A 20,666-nucleotide genomic window follows, 5' to 3' on the forward strand; every position below is an offset into this window, starting at 1 on the left:
CACTGTTCCTGCCAGGGACAGGGTTCAGAAATAGGGTCACAGAGGTAACGGAAGGCCACCCTCCCGGGCCTCAGAGAGCTCATAGTTGATGGAAGCAGACTCCTAAGTCAACCATAATTCGCTGTGTTTGAAAAGGAGGTTGCCCTCTGCATGTGGGTGAGAGGACCCCCCACTGAGATGCCAGAATAGGCTGAGATGCATTTCCCAGACAAGATTCTCTTTGCCTTTCTGGTAAATGGGGTTGTATAAAGCAAAACCTTGTGCTTAGATCCTGTACCATGACTCCATCCTCAAGGGCAATGCATTTAAATAGAAGGGACAGACCTCCTTGGCTGGTGAAACCAGCTTTTAATCCAGGCAATCTGAGAAAGTCCATGAACTCCACCAAGCCCTTAACATACATTCATATAAACCCCATTTCTCATTCTTGCAATGAAAGGCAGGGACCTGAGCCTTTGACCTTGAATCTATCAGGGTCACCTATTTGGCGATTTTGCGTTCCCCATGGTAGAAGTGGCCGCCTCGAAATGTAAAGATGATTTCTCCGAGTTTTCTGCATTTTACCCTTTGCTGTGCCGCCCAAAAACAAGCTCATGCTCCATGTTTTTGTTCAGCATTCGATTGTCTGATTTGTCAAATTCTTGCCAAGTTTTCTAATCCAGAGGAAATAAGAAACCGTCGGGTTACTTTACTCTTTTTTCTTAGCGTTGTTTTAGTCAGTATTTCCCAAGCAGCCAGAAACTAATTTCCTTTTTCAGACATGAGGTATGGTCTAATGAATGAGTTAAAAATTACCCAGGTAGCTGTTTTAAACCTGAAGGGAAGCTTGTCCTCCATCGTCGTATTTCAAGTCAGGTCACAATGACTTGAGTGTGTCCCCAAAAGCCAGCAATTGCACGTCCCCGTCCAATGAGGATAGTTTATTCAGCCATCTCTGTCTGCAAAGGCCCATAATTCACCTCCCGGCACCACCTGTCAGCAGCTAGTTAATAAGTATGGCCGGGCTGGTGCGAGAGCTTGGAGAAGAACTGGAAAGAGGTAAAGCCTCCCTAGAAAAGTCAGAGCTGGATTTGGACGTGGGGGGCGCATCCACAGGCGCCCTGGCCCGTGGGACTCCCGGGTGCATCCATCACTGAGTCTGCCCAGAGCCCCAGGAAATGCTGCCGAAGCAGGATCTGTCATTTGTCTCAGCCCCTGAATGAGCACAGCAACTTGTCATCACACTGTTTCCTCTCCAGGAGGCTCAGAATGGATGACTCGGGGCCCCTCGGTGAGGTGAGAAGAGGGATGGAAAAGTGACTTCATTTATTAGATGCTGGCTTGGCTGGAAAGGACACTCCCCGTCTGCCCCCACGTCCCTTGGCAGGACGGTGCTTGCTGCGACCAGCAGGACCCGTGAGCTTTAAGTCAGCGTGGGGCGCTGCCCCATCTCTATCTGAACATGATTGCGTGGTTTCTAGCAATAAAAGGCGAGGGCCCTGCCCCGTGGTGCAGGCCAACCTATGCTCAGAGCAGGAGGCTCAAGAGAGATTGCACAGAAGATGCGGTGCCTGGAGAGCCAGCCTCACAAGCTGAACCCACCTGACTGTTTTAATTGTGTTTCTGGCTTTTATCCCCCAGGATATTTTCAACGCTGTCATCAAACAAAACCCCTTCCTTGTGTATCAGCTCCCCTGCTTCTGGAATGTGCAGCTGTCGGACCACACCCGCTCCGAGCAGTGCTACAGAGACGTGTCTGATCTAAAGGTAGAGTGAGGGGGGCCCTGGTGGGCATCTTCTCACCCCCCTCACCCCCAGCTGGGATGAGGTCCCCATGGAGACAGAGGGAAGCTGGATGGGGGTGATTGACCGGGAGCTTTGTGTGCAGCGTGGTGAGAGAGAGAAGGGTGCAGAAGTGCAAAAAGGATGTGCTTTTCTTCTTTGTTTTGTTTTGTTTCCCTCCCCGCCTTGTTTGGGCTTTCTGGGAAGCATACGGCCTCCCCGCACAAGAGCCACCTTGTGTGGTTATTCTTCCTGCCACCTGCTGCTGGCTGTTTTGGTTCCTGTCAGCTCCCCAAATCCAGTCATTCCGTTCAAACAAAAACATTTATTGAGGGCCTACTCTGTGCCAGGTGCTGCAGATATGGGTGTGCATAACTTCTTTTCTGCTGTCAAATCCTTATTGGCATAGAGGAACAGAGAAACATGTAAGGAGATAAATGCAAAAAGAATGTGCTATGATGGTGGTGGATGAGGTGAGCTACTAGCATAAACGGCTTATTCTACCTCGGAGAGAAAGGATGGTGACAGAAAAGCTCTCAGGCCTCTAGGTACCAAGCACAGTGGTAGGGCCTGGCAGTAGATAGATGAGGAAGAGGTGTATCAGTCACCCACTGCCACAGATAATGCTGTGTAACAAGCTATTCTAATAGGGGCTTAAATCATGAACTGTGTATTTAGTTGATGAGTTTAGAGGTTGGCCGATGGTTGGCCGATATTCACTGGCTTAACCAAATGTCTGTGGTCAGCTTCGGCTGGGGTGACTGGTGGCTCGGGCAGCTTGGTTCTCCTCCAATAGACCATCCTGGCTTGTTCTCACGGCAAAGCAGAGGCAGAAGAGGAAGTCCTCACACACACAAAGAAACCCGAGTCCTTGTTGCTGATATCCTTTTAGCTAAAGTAACTGTATTAGAATTCCCTACCCATCGTAATAAAGGCATGAAGAACTGGCCTCAGCTATTAAATGACTGATGAATGATTTGAACCCAGGCCTGTCTGACACCAAGTGTGTTTGCCCTGTGGCTGTAAGAGAGAGGAATTAGATACATGCATCCATCGAGAGTTTTATTTCATTGAAAATTTATATCCAGTGCCCAGGTGACAATGTGGTAACCACAAGTGCAAATTTTAAAAAGGAAAGAGGGATCCAAACCTTGCTTTTCTTTTTTTTTTTTTTTTTTTTTTTTGTCTTTTTTTTTTGTTGTTGTTGTTGCTATTTCTTGGGCCGCTCCTGCGGCATATGGAGGTTCCCAGGCTAGGGGTTGAATCGGAGCTGTAGCCACCGGCCTACACCAGAGCCACAGCAACGCGGGATCCGAGCCGCGTCTGCAACCTACACCACAGCTCACGGCAACGCCGGATCATTAACCCACTGAGCAAGGGCAGGGACCGAACCCGCAACCTCATGGTTCCTAGTCGGATTCGTTAACCACTGCGCCACGACGGGAACTCCCAAACCTTGCTTTTCTAATCAGTCTTTTCTAATTGGCTTCTGGTCTGTGTCTGCGTTATGTGCATATCATGTCTTATTTGTAGCCACACTCTACATGGAATTTTGTACTCTTCCATTGCTTAGCCATTCCTGTCTCCTTAATTGTTTTCAAAATTTCGTAAATATAAACTGTGTTGTAATGAACAGTTCAAAGTTCACACCTTCTTGGGAGTGAAATCACAGAGAAAAGAAAAAGAGGACTTTTCGTAACACACTTTCGGTTCATTGCAAAATACGTACAACAGAAGTGCCTGCGTTATTCGTTCTTTCAGTCAGCATCTATGCAGTTCCTTCAGTATGTCATGTACTTGTTAGCCTAAGAAAAATGGATGAAATGCATGGGAATATTTCCAAGAATATCATGAACTAAAAGTTCAAAGGGGAGGAAAATAAAACCAACCCTATAAAGAAGACCTAGAAATGTTGCATGAAAAATGTTAATGTTTTGAAAGCATGGTCTTATAAAGTACATGGCGTAAGCAGAGGCCAGGAGACAAAGACAAAGTGCAGCTCCAGGAGGATTAGCAAAAACCAGCTGCATCTGACGTTTGCTGGATATTTGCTGATCCTTGGTGGCTAGGCGCCTGTTTTAAAGGTAGGTAACTATATGATTATTTTCCAAAGAAGGGAATGCTTTCATGAACTGGGAAAACAGACCTAAACCAAAATCAGGCAAACCGTATGTCAAATCATTCTCTTGGAATGCTGTGAGTAGGAACCTGGGCTGCAACAGGAAAAAAGACAAATAGGAGACCCTGGCGTAAAGTCAGGATCCATGCAGAATGATGTCATCAGTGGATAAAAAGTTTAAAATCCCATGGTGTCAAGGATACAATAGAGGCTGTTGCCTGTTTCATTCTTTGCTTTTGGTGGAATAAGGAAAAAATGCTTCTCCTGAAAATTTCTCATTTCAAGCTCATGTGTATATATTATTTAGGGGGCTAAAATTGTATGTGTGGGGCAGAAATATAAAGGAAAAAATGAAAAAATTCCAAACCTCTGTAAGAAACAAACAGAGGTCTGATCTGGAAGAATATTCTTAAAAACAAGACTTCAGAATTTTTGAGTGTTTGTGTGGATCTTTTTAAGGCCACACCTACAGCATATGAGATTCCAAGGCTAGGGGTCAAATTGGAGCTGTAGCTGCTGGCCTACACCACAGCCACAGCAAAGCCAGATCCAAGCTGCATCTTTGACCTACACCACAGCTCACAGCAACACCGAATCCTTAACCTGCTGAGCAAGGCCAGGGATCAAATCTGCATCCTCATTCCTTTCCGCTGAGCCATGACAGGAACTCTAGGACTTCAGAATTCTTTAGGTGGAGTTTCTACACAAATGAGTTCTCAATCAGTAATCACTGAACACACAAGGAAATAAACTACCATGAGAGAGGGCAGAACTGCAGACTATAGAATTAAATCTCAAAGACTGCCTGTATTACTCGCCAAGTATGAAACATAAGTGTTTGTATTATGTAAGAAGTAAAAAAGGATATTGAAAGTAGGTGGAGGAATAAGAGATTCTCAAAGATAAAAAGACCTATTTAGATCAACTAAGACTTTTATAAGTGAAAAATATAACTATTTCAATTAGAAATTAATGTGTTACAGCAGTAGATTAAACCCAGCTAAAGAGAGATTTAGTGAGCAGGAAGAGATACCTGAAGAAATTACCCAAAAGATAGCACAGTGGGGAAAAAAAAAAAAGAGAGATAGAAAAACAGAGTGAAGTTAAGATATTGGGATCTGTCTGATTAGATTGTCAAAAAAGAGATAATAGAGAAAATCGTAAGTGAGGCATTGTTGGCTAGGATGGTGAGTGGGAATTTTTCAGAGCTGTTAAAAGGTATTCATAGATACAAGAGGGATTATATTTTACTAAGCAGTGTAAATAAATAGAAAGTCATATTTAGATCTGCAGTAGCCAGAAGGAAAAGACAGATTTGCTACAAAGAAATTCCACGTGTATAGTGAGAGTTCCAACAGCAGTGGAAGCCAGAAATGAGTAGAAAGAATATCTTCAATGTGCTAAGAAACAATAATGACACATTGTATACCTAGCAAAACATCATTCAAGCATGAGAGAGGAATAGCCTGATGAGTAAAAACAGGGAGACTTTATCACCAACCTACTTAAACAAAGAAACTTCCAAAGGATGTACTTTTGAATCCTTTAGAAAATGATTCTGGATTCAAAACAGAATATTGGACAAATTAGAAATATGATGGAACTCAACAGTTTCTAAATAATAGCAATAATATAATAATACAATTTGTTGGTTTAAAAAGTTATACCTGGAAGTTACCTTCATGGCTCAGCAGTAAATGAACCCATCTAGGATCCATGAGGATGCAGGTTCGATGCCTGGCCTCACTCAGTGGGTTAAGGATCCCAAGTTGCCCTGAGCTGTGGTATAGGTAGCAGATGCAGCTTGGATCTGGGTGTTGCTGTGGCCAGGCTGGCAGTGTAGCTCCAATTTGACCCCTAGCCTGGGAACTTCCATATGCCATGGGTGCAGCTTTAAAAAGCACAAAAATAAAAAAATAATTAAAAAAATTGTTATACCAGAAATATCAGAAATGACATCACATGGCGATATACATTAAAGTACTCTGAGACCATTATTTTGTTGAGGGTGAAACAGTAACTGTAGCCACTAAGCTAGGTATACTTGCTAACCTTTCAAGGTTTAGCTCTAAAAAAATTGGAGAAAGGGGTGGGATGGAATGGAACAAGAAGCAAAACAACCAACCAAATACATCAATCATGTAAAAGAAAAATTAGAATACAAGAAAAGAAAAGAGGAATGAAAGCACAGGAAAAGTAGGAGGAAACAGAAAATAAGTCGAAATGATAAAAATTAGTTCAAATAGATCAATAGTCAGATAAACTTATTTTACCCCAGAGAAGATAGGTTGTCAAACTGAATAAACAGGAAGCACTATCCAACATATGCTATTTTTGAGAGGCATGCCTGATTCAAAACAACCCAGAAAGGTTGTCAATAAAATTATGAGAAAAGACTATCAGGCAGATATCAGCCAAAAGAAAACTAGGTAACTTGCCTTATATCAGACAAAGCATTGGTAGGTATGGATTTGTCACAGTTTACAAAGAGAAAGTTAACCAAGAAGATATAAGGATTTCTAAATTTGCATGCATGTCATGCTATAGCGTGTGTGTGTGTGTGTGTGTGTCTGTCTGTCTGTCTGTGTGTGTGTGTGTGTATACAAAGCTGAACAGAATTCCAGAGGAAAACTGACAATCATAGTAGGATATTTTAACATATCCTTTTCAGGCATTGAAAGATCAAACATGAAAAAAATGATATATATCCTTCTCAAGCTCATGTGGGATATTAAAAAGTAACCATGGGAGTTCCCATTGTGACTCAGTGGGTTAAGAACCTGACTAGTATCCATGAGGATGTGGCTTCAGTCTCTGACCTCACTTAGTGGGTAGGAGATCCAGCGTTGCCATGAGCTATGGTATAGGTTGTAGACGTGATTGGATCTTGGATGTGGTGTTGCTGTGGCTGTGGCATAGGCAGGCAGCTGCAGCTCAGATTTGGCCCTTAGCCTGGCAACTTTCATATGCTGTAGGTTCGATCCTTTAAAAAAAAAAAAGCAAAAAAGAAAAAAAAAAGTAACCATGTACTAGACCACAAAACAAATCTCGGCACATTTTAAGAAATCATACCAAATTACTTATGGTTCTAAACAGCGATCATAATTGCAACTGAAAAGTACTTAGAACCGAATGAAAATAAAAACAATACATGTCAAAATTAGTGGAATGAAACAAACGTGCAGGTAAACTTATAGCCTTAAGTTCTTATTTTAAAAGAAAGCCTGGGAGTTCCTGTCGTGGCACAGCGGAAACGAATCCGACTAGGAACCATGAGATTGTGGGTTTGATCCCTGGCCTTGCTCAGTGGGTTAGGGATCTGGCATTGCCATGAGCTGTGGTGTAGACCTCAGACCCGGCTTAGATCTGGCGTTGCCATGGCTGTGGCATAGACTGGCAGCTATAGCTCCGATTTGACCTGGGAATCTCCATATGCTGCAGGTGTGGCCCTAAAAGAAAGACCAAAAAAAAAAAAAAGAAAAAGAAAAAGAAAAAGAAAGCCTGAAAATTAAGAAGCCAAGTTTACAACTTAAGATCATATATGAAGAACACTGGTATAAATTCGAAGAAAGTAAAAGGCAAGGCATAAGAAAGACAGGAGCAGAAATTGATCAACAAATTCTTCAACAAACTTAAAAGTTGATTCTTTGCAAGAGACCAATAAAGTAGACAAAGCTACAGAAGGACTCGATGAGAAAAAGCAAAGGGAACTCAGTAGTAAATCAATCACGCTGATTAATTTATTCATCCTTTAAATAGTTTTGAGCCCAGTGATTCTTCTGAGTTCTAGGAATACAACAAAGATGAAAGCAAACAAAAGTTTCTCTTTTGTGGAGCTTTCGATTGAGGAGCTAAAGCAGAATTATAGGAGATAATAAGAGAATACTGTGAACAAAATTATGTCAATAAATTTGAAAAGTGTGAAAGGAATGTATTCCTAGAATGTATAATTTATCAAAACTGACTTAAGGAGAAAATACAGAGTCTGGATTCCTTTCTCATCGTTAAACCTTCTTTCAAAGAAAATAGTACTCCCTGGATAGTAAGAAGAGAGACATCCTCCTGTTTCTTTTTTTTTAATCAAAAGATATTCCAATGTTAAGTCAACTTTTCCAGGGAATTGGCAAAGGGGAATGCTTTTTAACTCATTCATTGAGTCCCTAATATCCTTGATACCAAAACCAGACAAGGAGATAACACAAAAGGAAAACTACAGGCCTGTATCAGTCATGAATATTGATGCAGAAATCTTAAGCAAAATAGTAGCAGGCTGAATCCAGCCATGTAGAAAATAGATCATATATCAGGGCCAAGTTGAGTTTACTCCAGGAAAGACGAGTGATCTAACATTGGAAAATCCACAGGTATAAAAAAAAAGGGGGGGGGGTTCCCATCGTGGCGCAGCAGAAATGAACCCAACTAGGAACCATGAGGTTGCAGGTTTGATCCCTGCTCTCGCTCCATGGGTTAAGGATCCGGTGTTGCCATGAACTGTGGTGTAGGTCACAGGCACAGCTCGGATCTGGCATTGATGTGGCTGTGGCAGTGGCATAGGCCAGCAGCTACAGCTCTGATTCTACTCCTAGCGTGGGAACCTCCATATTCCACGGGTGCAGCCCTAGAAAAAAACAAAAAATAAAAAAAATAAAATAAAATAGTGAAAAGAAAAAAAAAAGTGTAAAAGACATAGTCATTTCAGAGAATTGCAAAGAAAATGGCCAATAAACACTTGAAAAGACGTACAACTGCTTTGTCAATCAGGGAGGTGAAAATTAAGACCACAGATAATTTGGCACCCACCAAATTGGAGGAGTGTTACCATAAAGTTTCTATACTGTTTTTATTTTATTTTATAGTTGACTTACGTTGTTGTGTTAGTTTCAGGTATACAGCAAAGTTAATCAGTTACACTTAAACATATACATATATCCATTCCTTTTCAGATTATTTTCCCATACAGGTTATTCCACAGTAGATTTCCCTTGTTACTTACCTATTTTATATATAGTAGTGTGTATATGTTGATCCCAGACTCCTTATTTATCCCTCCCTCCGCCTTTTCCCCTTTGGTAACTATAAATTTCGTTTCAAAATCTTTGAGAATGTTTCTGTTTTGTGAATAAGTTCTTTTGTATCATTTTTATTAGATTCCGCATATTAGTGATCTTGTGACTTTTCCCTTCTCTATGGCTTAACGTCACTTAGTATGATAATTTCTAGATCCATCCATGTTTCTGCAAATAGAATTATTTCATTCCTTTTCATGGCTGAGTAATATTCCATTGTATATATGTACCACATTTTCTTTGCCCATTCTTCAGTTGATGGATATTTAGGTTGCTTCCATGTCTTGACTACAGTAAATTGTACTGCTATGAACATTGGGGGTGCATGTATCTTTTCAACTTATGTTTTTCCCCAGATATATGCCCAGGAGTGGGATTGCTGGATCATGTGCTGTTCTATTTTTAGTTGTTGAAGGAACCTCCATGCTGCACTGATTTACATTCCCACCAACAGGATAGGAGGGTCCCCTTCTCTCCACACCCTCTCCAGCATTTATTGTTTGTAGACTTTTCAGTGATGGCCATTCTGTCTGGTATGAGGTGATACTTCATTGTGGTTTTGATTTGCATTTCTCTAATAATTCGTGATGTTGAGCATCATTTCATGTGCTTCTTGGTTATCTGTCTTCTTTAGAGACATGTCCATTTAGATCTTCTGACCATTTTTTAATTGTTTTTTGTTTGTTTGTTTTTGCTATGAAACTGTATGAGCTGTTTGTGTATTTTAGAGATTAATCCCTTGTCAGTTGCTTCATTTGTAAAGAATTTCTCCTATTTCATGTGTTGTCTTTTTTAATGGTTTCCTCTGCTGTGCAAATCTCCTATACTGTTGACAGGAGTGTAAATGGATACAACCAACTTGGAAAACCACTTTGGCACCATATCGTAAAATCGAAAGAGTATGTTTTTACCTCTGGGCTTGGATGTGAGGGGTCAAACACTGAGAAGGGATGGCTTCCTACAGAAAGCATTCCACCAGCTGTCAGTGGGCAAATGGTGACAGATTGAAGCCAGCCCTTGTGCCCTCATAATAAATGACATTGTTTGACTAGGCAGGGGCATAGGAGACTCTCAGACCCTCAAGTCTTTTTTCATATCAAAAATAAACACATAAAACTTTCATAAAAATCAGGGCAACCGAAAACATGGGCAGGCCTTAAAAAAAGGACATTCTTACGCAGGAAGGAAGAAGGAAATTCTTACATCTTAAACATGGATGACCATTGAATTCATACTAAGTGAAATACTCCAAACACAGAAGGACAAAATTATATGATGTCCTCCTATATGAGATAGTCAAGTTCATAGACACAGAAAGTAGAATAAAAGTTACCAGGAGCAGGGACGAAGGAAGAATGTGGAGTTAACGGGTACAGAGTTTCAGTACGGGATAATGAAAAAAGTTCTGGAAATGGATCGTGGTGATGGTTATATAACAGCATGAACCTACTTAAGGGCACTGGACTATGCACTTTAAAATGGTATAAAATGGTACATTTTGTGTATATTTAACCATAATTTTTTTTTAATCTGATGGGTAGAGGGACCTTGGAAAGTATCTTATGAAATTGATTGTTCTTAGGAGGATGAGTTTGAGATTCATTAAAGAAACCAGTCATAAGTAAGCCCACATATTTGGCATGGTACCTGAGAGCCCCTAAATTGGCAGCCACAAAAAGGAAAACAGAAAGCATCATAAATTACAGGAGACTCATTGTCTGTGAACTTTCAGTTTCGACATTGTATCGATGCCAGCATAGCTTGGTCTCCAAGTATTGTTCCTTCTGCCCACTACTTACATATCACTGCCTTCATGCTCCTATATTTATTGAGTGGTTACTATATGCCAGGCACTGTTACAGGCCCTCGTGATGCCGCAGGAGACTAAGCAGACAAAGCCATTGGTCACGTGGAGTTTACATATTAGTGTGGCAGGTGGTTATGCTGCTCTGGCCTTGCTTAGGAGTTGCTTAATTATTATCACTTTGAACCTATTATGCAAAATAATTTGTGGACCCTCTTCGGCAGCCTGTTCTCTGTGTAAGGAGAGGACTTTCCATTGAAGGGCAACACCGCAAAGAGAGATTTTAACCACGTTTAATCCATATGTTTTTAGATAAATCTAAAAAAGAAGTCATTTTATCCACTAATTGATTATTCAACAAAATCTGACCCCAAACTGTAGCATATAGGCAATAGACAGAAGGGGAGCTTCCCTGGAGGTGAGGAGTGGATTAAGGGAGGCAGGAAAGAGGTTGGAAGGCCTGAGCTGCACCCTCCGAGTCTTATCAGGGTCTGGATGTTATTCAGGAGCCTGAAGAGCTGGTCCAAGAACATAGCATGTCTGTAGGACTTCCCAGGCCAACCTGGGCCTCATATTCCAGGTAAAGGTGCACGCTTGTTATTTCCCTTCTTCCGCCCATCCTTTATTTCCTTCACAGTGTTCAACATCTATGAAGGCCTCCTGTTTGCTAGTTATTCTGTTCCTCCTTGGGGAGTCCCCAGGGGTACCCTGAGCTCTGCTCTCCGTCCGCTCACTCGCTGTTCCCCCAAAGGGTCGTCAACCTGAGAAGCCCACCTGTGGGACCCAAAAGGACCTGTGCTGGATCAGGTGATAAAAAATGCCAGTTTACGCAAGGATCATAACAATATGTTAATCCTGGAGTTCTTTTAGGGTACGGGGGTTTAAGGATCTGATGGTGTCACTGCAGCAGCTTGGGTTGCTGCTGTGGTGTGGATTCAATCCCTGGCCCTGGAACCTCCACATGCAATGCCATGTGTATAAATGGCATGCCCTACATATATTTTAACCTTGACTCTCCCTTTAGGCAAATCCAGAGCCAGGTCTTTTTTGCTGCCGATTGTGCTGGGTGACCACTTAAGTGACTCTTCTTCTGCCTCCTCTGTGGTCCTCAGGATCTTTTGAGTTGAGCAAGAACTCAGACTCTCCGAAAGCAATTGAGAGACAGCCCTGGGTTTTTGCATTTCCCCCCACTCTTTTTATAATCATCTCACCCACACCTAATCTGACAGCCAATTTTTTTTTTTTTTTTCCTCAGGAACTTCTTTTTATCACGTTGTTCCAGAACATTTTTCTTGCCTTTCATGGAAAGAGCAACTCTCACCTAATTCAAAGAATATTTAATTACATTTCCAATTACCTTTGAAGTACAAGTGGCATAAAAACATGTTCGGTAGCAGACGCAGCTCCCTCCTGGTAGTGCAGGGCTCAGGTGGGTAGAAGCACAGGCTCCTTCTTCCCACTAGAGAGGAGTTTACCAGCCTTGGGCATCTCGCCTGCCCTGGGGATCGGCCAAGAACTTTGTGCTAAGTATAGGTTGGTTAAAAGAACATCTAAGGGGAGAAGTGGTTTCATTGAGAAGGCAGGAGAAGGATATTGGCTTTTGGAGCCAGGCAATCCTGTAAATTCTAATGACAGTTCTGCATCTTACCAGCTGAAGGTCCTGAGTAAATCACTTGACCTCTCAGGCTCTGTGGCGAAATTCTCGATGGAACGGAGGCCATTATTCTTGGCGGCATTCTCAGCCGGGCCCCTTGAGTGCTCCGTAGAAATGCACTTGACTTTACCTCAGTCTTTTGTGTTTCAAAGACCTTCATTTTTATCTTTTCAATCCGAAAGCTTGATGACTCAGCCTTCCCTGGCGGAGTCTTAAATTAAAAGGGAAGGACCCAGAGGAGCCCCTTTGTATTCTTTGTACCAGGAGTGCAGACTCTTAGGAGACCAGCAAAGGGGCTGTGTGCTGGCTCGGCGGCGGGGGCGGGGAGGCTGGGAGAGATTCCAGGAAGCGGCCTCTGGTCCTTGACTCTTCAGTAGTCCTTAGAGAAGGAAGCCCTGGTCAGAGAGAGTGGGCTAGGGCCAGCAAGCGGCAAGCAGGGGGTCTTGTCCTCAGGTCGAAAGGAGTTACTGGAGCCCAGGGCTGCGTAAGCCATAGTTCTTGTCCTCAGGCAAGACAAAGACTATTGAGAATTAACCAGAAAGAAAACAGACAATTCCAATACAACCTGCAAAGTACTGTGAAGCAAGGAAGTAAAGGGGCCTGAGAGCAGGAAGCAGACCCCTGTCTGGTTGGGAGCATGATGAAGTCTGTATCTGGGCGGGATTTCTATCGGGATTTCTATCTGAGCTGGGTCTTGGCATCTGCCAACTGAAAGGAGATGCACAGCATGAGAGTTGTGAGTTAAGTTGTACTCGGGGCAAAATGAGGCCCGTAGCCTGGGAGGCAGCATTCAGGGAGCTCTGAGAAACTGCTCCAAAGAGGTGGGAGGTAAGATCAATATTCCTCATGAGTTTAGTGAAAGGGGGGTGCGTTCAGGCACACGTTTTGGCAGAGGCTTACCAATCAAGGACCAGTTGTCACCATTAATGATGTTAGTGCTTTTTTAGATGGAGGAGATGCAAGAATTTGGGCTCATAAAATCTTTCCCTGAAAATATCTGTCTGAAGGCCTGTTCTGCCATGTTTTTCCCAGAGCACAGAGCCCCTCACTCCTTATCTCAGCCTGAACTCCTTTCAGGGGGTGTTGAAGGTCAGCGGCTACAGCGGCTGGTGATTTAATCCCTATAGAGGTAGACGGCCAAGGCCAACCGGAAGTTGGTATATCCCAACTCTATTCCTTCCTTGTCTCTGCCCTCATGTCCCCTCCTCAGCCCCCAAACACCCATGCTGCCCCTCCCCTAGTCCTCCCCTGTCTAGGCCCCCTGAGAAGAGGGAGTGGAAAGTCAGGTGCAAGTTAGAAAGAGTAAACTGGGTACCAGGTATGCAAGCCCCAGGGACCATGCCATTGCTGCAGAAACACCTGCCCAGAATGCATTGATCCCTCTCTGGGACTCAACAGGAAACGCATCCCTGAGAAAGCAAGCTGTGACCAGGACCTCAAAGAATGAAATGGAGTAAATCTAGGATGATCAGATGATGTTCCGAGCATGGCATCACTTAATCTTAACAAAAGTCTCACTTGCCGAATATTGTTCCATCTATTTTATAAGCAGAATGTTAAGAACCATACAGAGTAGTCGCTTGCCCAGAATCACACAGCCCACTCTGACAGAGCTGATAAGTCCACAGCTCTTTCTTCTGACCTAGGGCTGAGTTTCCTCCGAATTGCATTGTCCCAGGAAAACATTTTAAGTAAGATGACATTTAGTTTGTGAGCCCTCTTTTTTTCTTTTTTTTGTTTTTTTTCCCTAGGACCTCACCTGCAGCATATGGAGGTTCCCAGGCTAGGGGTCTAATCAGAGCTGTAGCCGCCAGCCTACACCAGAGCCACAGCTACGCAAGATCCGAGCCGCGTCTGCAAACTACATCACAGCTCACAGCAACGCCGGATCCTTAACCCACAGAACAAGGCCAGGGATCGAACCCGCAACCTCATGGTTCCTAGTCAGCCCTCTTGAAATTAGTGGGGTTTTGAGAGCTAACTCCAGAACAAAGACCCTTCATGGTCACATTGTCTCAATGAAAGAGCCTTTGAATGTGAAGTAGCAGGCGCAGAGGCGGAGTTTTTGATGGCCATCTATTCAGGAATTGGGAACAGAGTGCACTTAAAAGAAAAGCCCTGAAGGAGAGGAGAAAAACCAAGAGCAAACATGCCATCCGTACAGGGGAAATGATGTATGTTCCTACAGGCAATCTGTAGCATTTGCATAAGAGGAGTAACGCATAACTCAAGTTTTAAAACATTTTATAATACTTAGAGAGGTGTCAGATTTCACATCTTTTGAGGAAGACGAGGGGCCCACCGTGGATTAGCATATTGAGCGTGCCACAGCTAAGAAGGCTGCAGTGAAAAATGAGGCAGGGGAAGCCAGAGAGAGGGTAATAAGAATGACGAATGGTAAGGTTGATTTTGGAAGATTAGGATGGATCAACGAAGAGAAAACAGTTGCTCTGGGGGAGAAGATCGAAAAGCTAGAATTAGCACCTTCCAACCAGACCTCCCTTTGCTTCAGGCCAGTGCCTGTGTCATTGCACTGCATGACCCACGTCCGAGGGCTCTACGTGTTTGATGGTCTCTGTGCACTGCTGTGTCCGGGAAATCTGAGGAGTCCTGGGATTAAATATGAGGCAGCTGGCCCCCGTCCAAGGAGCCTGTCTGTTGGCACCGTCGCTCTGTGGCTTAAGCCTTGGAACTGCCTGTTCACCCAGCAAACCGCACATGCTCAGTGGGCCAGGCTGTAGGGCTGTCGTTTGTTAATTTACCCTCTTTTCACCTAGTCCTCATCAGGAAAACTAGGAGAGTAATCACCACTCAATAGAGGAGATGTAAAGATTAAAACAGGTGATGCATCACGCCCCTATGAGACGTGGAGTCAGCTTACTATTGTTTTTTGTGTGTGTTTTTTAAAATTGAAGTATAGGTGATTTATAACGTTGGGTTGGTTTCAAGTGTACAGCAAGGTGATTCGGTATTATATACATACATATGCATTCTTTTTCAGATTGTTTTCCATCATAGATTATTGCCAGATATTGACTATAGTTCCCTGTGCTGTATAATAGATCCTTGTTTATTTTATGTATAGTAGTGTATATCTGTTATGCCTAGTATTCCTTTTTTTTTTTTTTTTTTTGCTTTCTTTAGGGCTGCACTTGCGGCATATGAAAGTTCCCTGGGTAGGGGTGGAATCGGACCTGCAGCTGCCGGCCCATGCCACAGCCACAGCAACACGGGATCTGAGCCGTGTCTTCGACCTACACCACAGCTCATGGCAATGCTGTGTCCTTAACGCACTGAGCGAGGCCAGGGATTAAACCCACAATCTCATGGATACTAGTTAGTTTCATAACCCACTGAGCCACAGTGGGAACTCCCAAGTCTAGTATTCTTATGATTAATTACCCATCAGTATTGTTCCCACTCTTTCGGGGTAATTTTTAGCCAGCTGGTGGGCAAAGCACATCAACAAGGGACCTTCTTGCTCATCCATTCCGGTGCTCCCACTTCACAGAGCGGAAGCAGGGATGCAAAGAGGGGAAGTGCTTGCCCAAGGTTAGGTCCTGATGTGTGGTGCATCGTCTCACACCCTAATAGTGCGCTGGAGAGCCCTGTGCTCAGTGGAGGGGCTTTGGGTGCTTGGAGCTTTAGTCTTTTGTCTTCTCCCAGCACTCACCCGTTCCTGGCTCATTGGGTAACTTAGAACCTGACTCCTTTGGTCATCGTGGATTTTAGTTACCCATCACTGGCTTGGTTACACACAGCTGATGAAGACCAGAGGCATTTATTCCTAGAAGCAAACCAAGATCCCTAGAAGCAAGGTGATGGCTCTGGTGCATTTGCCCTGCATAGCACTTTGTGGAGCATATTCTCAAACAGTTCGAAGAACTGCTCATGGAGGTTCTTTAAAAACAGAGAAGAGCTGGTGAGGGGATGGGCCGAGGGGAGTTTTGTGTACTGTGTACTGTTCTAAATCCCGTATTATGAAATTCTGCAGCTGGGAAATCCAAGCAATTTTGCTGACCCCTAGCATTTCCCCCAGATGTCAACACACAGACCTGGGGTTAGGGAATGCCTTGTGGGACAGGTCCTTTAGAAGCCTACTGTGAGAAACACGTCCCCTGATAATCTGGGCTGTGGTGAGAAGAAAAGGGGAGTTCCCGCCGTGGTGTGGTGGGTTAATGATCTGGTTTGTCTCTGTGGCGTTGCTGCTTTGATCCCTGGCCTGGTGCAGCGCGTTAAGGATGCAGCGTTGCCACAGCTGTGGCGAAGGTCACAAAGGCAGCTCGGATCTGATTCCTGACTCAGGAACTTCCATGTGCTGTGGGTGCAGCTGAAAAGGGGGCGGGGTGCAGGGGGGGGGAGAAGAAGGAAACAAGAAGAAGAAAAGGATTCTTGAGAGAGGGAAGCACCAATTAAACAGGATTTAGGAATCGTGGGCATCATACCACTGAAGTTTCTAAGAATAAGGAAATGAGGGGTTTGATAGGGAATACCATTTTTTTAACCTCAAAATCCTTATAATGATGAAAACAACTTCATATACTTATTTTCTAAAAGCTCCACCTTTTAGAAAAGATTCTTTTTCGGGAGTTCCTCTCGTGGCTCAGCAGTTACAAATCTAACCGGTATCATGAGGGTGAAGGTTTGATTCCCGGCCTCGCTCAGTGGGTTAAGGATCCAGCATTGCCATGAGCTGGGATGTAGATCAAAGACATGGCTTGGCTCTGGCGTGGCTGTGGCCCAAGCCAGCAGCTATAGCTCCAGTTCGACCCTTGGCCTGGAAACTTCCATATGCTGTGGGTTGGCCCTAAAAAAGACAGAAAGAAAGGGAGGGAGGGAGGAAGGAAGGAAGGGAGAAAAAAGATTCTTTCTAAAAGTAGTTACTTTTCTGTTTATTACCTTTACATTGGGTCAGATTCAGATTTTTTTTCCCCACAAGCATGAGATGGCATACCGCCCACAACTCTTTTTTCATAAAAGCAGAAATGCATCCATCGTCTTTGCGTATGCCATCCCTTATAAGTCCTGGGCCGTGAGCTAACCAGCAAAGCTCTATGTTGGACAGAAGGCTTCCATTGTCATTTGAAAGTGTTGTAAAGATTCTATGATATTTTCAGTCTTGTCTTTATGAAGTTAACCACATAAATCAAGGCCATCTAACCGTCCTAATGCACACTGGCTTCCAGTGTTTTGTTGCAACTTGCTTTTCAGTGATACAGTAAAGGAATTCCATCTGGGGCCCTCCCTCTGAAGCCTTTCTTGGAATCCTGTTTTTTCTTGTTGTTCCAGTGAAAGCAACTCTACCTTCAGTCGATTCCACATCCTCACTCTCCATAAAACATTAGCATCTGTGGGAGTTCCCATCGTGGCTCAGTGGTTAGCGAATCTGATGAGGAACCACGAGGTTGCAGGTTCGATCCCTGGCCTCGATCACTGGGTTAAGGATCTGGCGTCGCTGCGAGCTGTGATGGAGATTGCAGACCTGCGGCTCAGATCTGGTGTTGCTATGGCTGTGGTGTAGGCCGGCAGCTACAGCTCCAATTAGAACCCTAGCCTGGGAACTTCTGTGGGTGCAGCCCTAGAAAAGACAAAAAAAAAAAAAAAAAAAAAAAAAAAAATTAGCATCCTTAAAGCAGGAATGCACAGCTCAGAGCAGAACTTCCCTAGGACATCTTTGCTTTAGCGCTCACTGAAAAGTTGTTCTTTGTGTATTTCATTTTCTAAACAGATTCTTGCAATTAACCAAGATGACACATGGTCAGAATCCTCTGTACTTTTTTTTTTTTTTTTTTTTTGTCCTTTTTAGGGCCACACCCACAGCATATGGAGGTTCCCAGGCCAGGGGTCCAATCTATGCCCTATGCCAGAGCCATAGCAATGCCAGATCTGAGCCGCATCTGCGACCTACCCCACAGCTCATGACAATGCCGGATCCTTAACCCACTGAGCGAGGCCAGGGATTGAACCCGCAACCTCATGGTTCCTAGTCAGATTCATTTCTGCTGTGCCATGATGGGAACTCCAGAATCCTCTGTACTTTGATTTAACTCCATAGCAAATCTCCCATGTAATTTGTTCCAATACTCATTTCTTCAGGCTTTCATCATTTTTTTTTTTGTCTTTCTAGGACTCTTCCCACAATAGTTGCTGACCAAGGAATTTACTTCATTTGTTACCGGATTATCTTTTGTGTATTTTTCCCAGCCATTTTTTTGCCAAGGCAGGAAAAACAAGTGTTTCCCCTTATTGGATTTTATTATCTTTCATTTTGATGTATGAAATCTCCAAAGAGACGGCAGCAGTCTTTTCAGGGGGTTTAGTGAAATGTTGTCAAATTCGAGACTGGCTATTACAAGACTTTACACGTCATCCAAAATTTATGGTAGCTCATCTTCACATTCTGGATGCTTTGTTTTTAAATGTCTTGCTAGTCTTGCATCTTTGTACTAACATTAAGTAATATCTCAAGGCATAATACACACTCGGGCTGAAGTTCTTCTCTAACAATCATGGTCGTAAATCTGTTTTTGAAATAGTCTTGAGAATTTAAAATTTTTTTTTTTTTTTACCAGCTTCTTGCCAGAGCTAATTAGATAGGCGTTTCTCTACTTGGGGTATAGCGAAGGAAGAGCTCAAATTGGGAGCAAAAGTGTCAGCTCAGCTCTTTCCTTGCTGGTCGTCTGAGCTCATCTCACTGGTATTCTCAATCTGCCGTGCCTTTGTAGAACTCTTTCATATTGTTAAAGTAAACTTTTATCTGGAAGAATTTTAGACTTGCAGAAGGACTGTAACAGTAGTTCATAGGGTCCCACGCCCCGCCCCCATCCAATTTCCCCTGTAACATCTTACGTAATAACAATGGCAAATTTGTCAAAATGGACAAGCCAGCAATAGTGTATTGCTGTTACGAAGCATCAGGCTTGAGCTGCATTTCACCCATTTTTCCATTCATGTTCTGCTTCCTTTGTCTTCTCTCATCTCTGACAGTTTCCCAGTCTTTCTGCTTCTTTTTTAAATGATTATAGGAGTATAGTTGATTTACAATGTTGCATTTGTTTCAGATGCACAACAAAGTGGATCAGCTGTACATGTATATACATACATTCTTTTTTCCCATATAGGTTATCGCAATACATTGAGTAGACCTCCCGGTGCTATACAGGGGGTCCTTGTTAGTTATCTGTTGGATATGTAATAGTGTGTGTGTGTTAATCCCATCCTCTCAATTTATCCCTCCGCCCTATGGTTTCCTCTTTGGTAACCATAAGGTTGATTTTTTTAAATCTGTGAATCTGTTTCTTATAAATAGTTCTTTTGTATCATTTCTTACTAGATGCCAGGTAGAAGTGATAACACATGACCTCAGTCTTTTTTGTGTGTTTCAGGGCTGACCTTGATACTTCCGAGGTGTGTACTGGTCAGATGGTTTATAAATATCCCTCAAGTGTGGTTTGTCAGTATATTTTCTCACAATCTCTATGGGTCTTTGGAAAGATTATCTTGGTGGTAAAGTCCCCTCTTCATTGCACCCTTATCAGGAGGAACCTGGTCTCAACACAGGGCACCACTAACCATCTTTCCTGCGTGAAGGTGGTGTTTGCCAGGCTCTCCACCATAGAGTTCCTCTCTTTCCCATCTCTGCTTCCTTTCTTGGAAGTCAGTCACTGTACCCACCCCACACTGGAGGTGAGATTAAGCTTCAGTTTCAGGGGGCGGGGTGGGGTGTAATCTACATATATCATTGGGGTTCTTCTCTGGGGCAGTTTGGTTTGTTGTTGTTGTTGTTTCTGTTTATAATTCAGTGAATTTTATTGTATTTATAGTTGTACAGCCATCATCACTCTAAGGCGATTTGTCTCTTTCTCCCATTGATATTCGTTTCTTAAATCCTGTATCCGTACCCACATGGATTTATGTGCATTTATTTTACGCTTTGGGTTATAATGCAAGAGTCTTTTTCCTTTGTTCATTTGGTGACAGTTATTTTCATTAAATATCATTGGTATTATTGAATAGTATTCATCCGTACACTAACGTAGATATTAGTATGATTGATAGAACACTTAGCCAGGTTTATACCCCAGTATTTCTCAGGCTGTGAGGGCTCCGTAGCCTGCACTCTGCATTGACACAGTTAGAAACAGGAACTCAAATGACTTAAGACCCCGTTCTCTCTGTCTCTCCATCTTGCTGCCTCCACTTTTCTCCAGCTTGGCCGGCTGACTTCTGGCAGCCCCCCAGCCAGTGTGTGGCGCTTCGTCA

General features: G+C 43.3%; 1 protein-coding gene across 4 annotated transcripts in view; it reads left to right on the plus strand.

Moving 5' to 3' along the window:
- LARGE1 (LARGE xylosyl- and glucuronyltransferase 1) overlaps positions 1–20,666 on the plus strand; it is a 593,475-nt gene that overhangs the window by 502,494 nt on the left and 70,315 nt on the right. For all 4 annotated transcript variants that reach the window (XM_084955467.1, XM_021081477.2, XM_021081478.2 and 1 more), the window contains one exon: positions 1,621–1,746. In XM_084955467.1, the coding sequence (XP_084811593.1) occupies positions 1,621–1,746 (126 nt within the window). The remainder of the gene's footprint in view (positions 1–1,620; positions 1,747–20,666) is intronic.

The sequence above is a fragment of the Sus scrofa genome, chromosome 5 (assembly GCF_054392235.1).
Source record: "Sus scrofa isolate SSC_HxYL_T2T_F1_AM1 chromosome 5, Sscrofa_HxYL_maternal_Yorkshire_Landrace_v2.0, whole genome shotgun sequence".
NCBI lineage: Eukaryota > Metazoa > Chordata > Mammalia > Artiodactyla > Suidae > Sus > Sus scrofa.